The sequence below is a fragment of the Myotis lucifugus genome, unplaced genomic scaffold (assembly GCF_000147115.1).
Source record: "Myotis lucifugus unplaced genomic scaffold, Myoluc2.0 scaffold_192, whole genome shotgun sequence".
Lineage (NCBI taxonomy): Eukaryota > Metazoa > Chordata > Mammalia > Chiroptera > Vespertilionidae > Myotis > Myotis lucifugus.
Window position 1 is genome coordinate 1,047,851 of NW_005871240.1, and position 2,813 is coordinate 1,050,663.

At 43.1% G+C, this 2,813-nt stretch overlaps 1 protein-coding gene across 1 annotated transcript; it reads right to left on the bottom strand.

The window, feature by feature from the left end:
• Nucleotides 1-1,476: 1,476 nt before the first annotated feature.
• On the bottom strand, nt 1,477-2,430 carry LOC102424948 (melanoma-associated antigen B16-like). Its single transcript, XM_006096998.1, has one exon. The coding sequence runs from the start codon at nt 2,428-2,430 to the stop codon at nt 1,477-1,479; it is 954 nt and encodes a 317-aa protein (XP_006097060.1).
• Between the last annotated feature and the right edge of the window lie 383 nt (nt 2,431-2,813).

A 2,813-nucleotide genomic window follows, 5' to 3' on the forward strand; every position in this document is an offset into this window, starting at 1 on the left:
AGATGATGTATATCAGGAGTCCTCAAACTTTTTAAACAGGGGGCCAGTTCACTGTCCCTCAGACCATTGGAGGGCCGGACTATAGTTTTAAAAAAAAAACTATGAACAAATTCCTATGCACACTGCACATACCTTATTTTGAAGTAAAAAAACAAAACGGGAACAAATACAATATTTGTATTTGCATGTGGCCCGCAGGCCGTAGTTTGAGGACCCCTGATGTATATAAATGAAACAACTAATTTGTGCACTGAGTCCCACTGCACTGGCACAGGAATGCAGGACACCTTCCATTCCAGTACCAGGTGAGAATTTGCCTCTGGTTTACTCAGGATACAAAAATGTTAACATATGTTTATATACACACACATACACAGTGTTATTGTAAAACACACACACACACACACACACACACACACACACTTGGCCAGGGAGAGGTCAATGGGGAAAAAGGAGATATATGTAATACTTTAAACAATAAAAAATCTTTAGAGTTAACAGCAGCTTTGTACTACAGACTTTGGGTTTCAACTTTGACGCTGTCTGGGTTGCTCCCTGCTCATGATGTCCACAGCCAGTTAAATATAAAATTAATCCCCACTTAAGGATTTCAAGTTTGTCAAGGCCCCAAATTGTCATACTTAACAGCATTAACACATAGACAATCTCATATGGACTGTCCACCTACCTACTCTCGCCTTCATTTTACTACTGCTTTGGAGACTAAAAGATTATTGCTTCTCTATGCTATAATGACCAGGTCTGATTCCTTAAATCCTAGCATTCCCAGTATTGGTGCAGTGCTTTACAAAAGACAGGTGTTCAATGAAGTTTTCAGGGGGAAATGAGCCAGAGACCATAAAGTCTAATTTATTAACATTTATTTCTTGTAGCTTCTTGAAAAAGCTTTGCAAATATATGTCTGTATCACTTAATTTTACACAAGAAAAAAAACATAAAGCCAAGATTTGAGTATCATTTCGATTTCCTTCTCTTTCTCTGTTGATCCCAACTTTCTTAAAGCTCATTTCCTTTATATTTCCAGGGACATGGCTATAGCAATGCCATTTTGTCTTTTTCCAGATGATAACGTAAGATGGATGGTTTCACATTTTGTTTTCCAAAAAAGACAAACTCTTAATACAAAAGTTCCTTAGAGGATTACATGAATGACCAATATCATTCATAGCGATTTTGAAGCTAATTAAACCTATACTAAAAAACAAAAGCAGAACAAATATTTGAGTAATACGGATTTCAACGAAATAATACATTTTCAAGTTACACATGTAAAAGAGGAACACAGGCATACATAGTGTTTCTTTAAGCCTCATCGCAGACCTAAATTCTATGAACATGAACCACCTCTTCAAACAATGCATGAGGAAATTATCCCTGACTTCCCTAAGTGTGGCAGGAGCTGCGAGGCTTGGCCATAGAACGGGCAGTGGCCACGGAAGTCGAGACAACCCTCGCTTAATTTCTGGCTTGGGCTCTGTCTTTTTCATCTTGCAATGCATCTTCATACTGAGATGGGAAAGAACTTGGGTCAATCCCATGAACCTTGGCCATGAATTCTAGGACTTGCATCTTGGTGGTTTCAGCAATGGCTCTTGGGCCCCACAGAAATTCAAATCGTGCAGGATCACTGTTAGGCACCTGCTGGTACTTCAGGTAGTCTTCCTTCACAAAATACTTTGTGATGAGCTTCCTGGGCTCTCCAAAGATGTGGTGCTTCCTCCCAGAATATACCCCCGTCACCTTCAGAACATCCCAGATTTCCTGTTCGGTGGCACGGTTGCCCTTCATGAAGATCACAGCCAGGATAAGAATCAGGATGCCAGTCTTAGGCACACCGACTTTACCATGCTGCATCCCATCATAGGTGAGGCCCAGTTTGATGACGATGGCATAGCAGTGGTTGGTGGGATCCACTTCTTTCACCTCAAGGCCAAAGATTATCTCCAGGCGTTCAGATGCTCTCAGGAACATCTCAGCGAAGTGGTCTTTATATTCTTGGCTGATAATCTGCAAAATATCTTCTTTGGTTATTATCTCTTTCGTTTGATACTTAAGCAAGAGGAAATTCACCAATGAAGCCACATTTTCATCTTCAGCATCTACGGGCACATTCTTGGGGTCTGGATCTGCCTCTAAGGTGCTATCCTCCTCCTCCTCTTCGCTACTGGAGCCCTCACCATATTTTCTTGATGATGAGACTGAGGAGGAGGAACTCTGAGCACTGTGAGAGGTACTGGGGATAGCAGCATCAGGAGCCTCCTTCAGATTGCCAGGCATTTCAGGATGGGAGGAGAGAGAGGCCTCTTCCAGAGCCTTGGACTCCTGTGCAACCTCCAGGCCCTGTGTCTCACTGTGGGTCTGAGGGAGTTGATCAGGTGAGGATTGTGGATCCTTCTGAGGAAAAGCCATGAGGACTCTTGTGGGTGGTGGTAATCAGGAACGTAAACAGGAAGACAATGGGGAATCACTCCCTAAGGGAAAGAAGGAAGATGTGAGTGACCTCAGCTTCCAATCTCAACTGTGATGGCTCTGATAAAAGCCACCTCCAATGGTCCTCTCCTGACAACAGTGCTATAGGGCCTCACAGATCACCTGACCTCCTGGATGCTGTGTCCCCCAGGAACATGAAAGACAAATACTCAATGCTCCTCAGGGTACAACAAGGCAAGCCAGGCTGAGAATTCTCAGGGATGACAGTAGGCAGGTGTGGCTGGGCTCTATAGAGCAATTTGTGTTCTGAGGAATGTGGTCCCTTTAAGTCCTTACTCAGGTTCATTACCGAGGCATTCCGT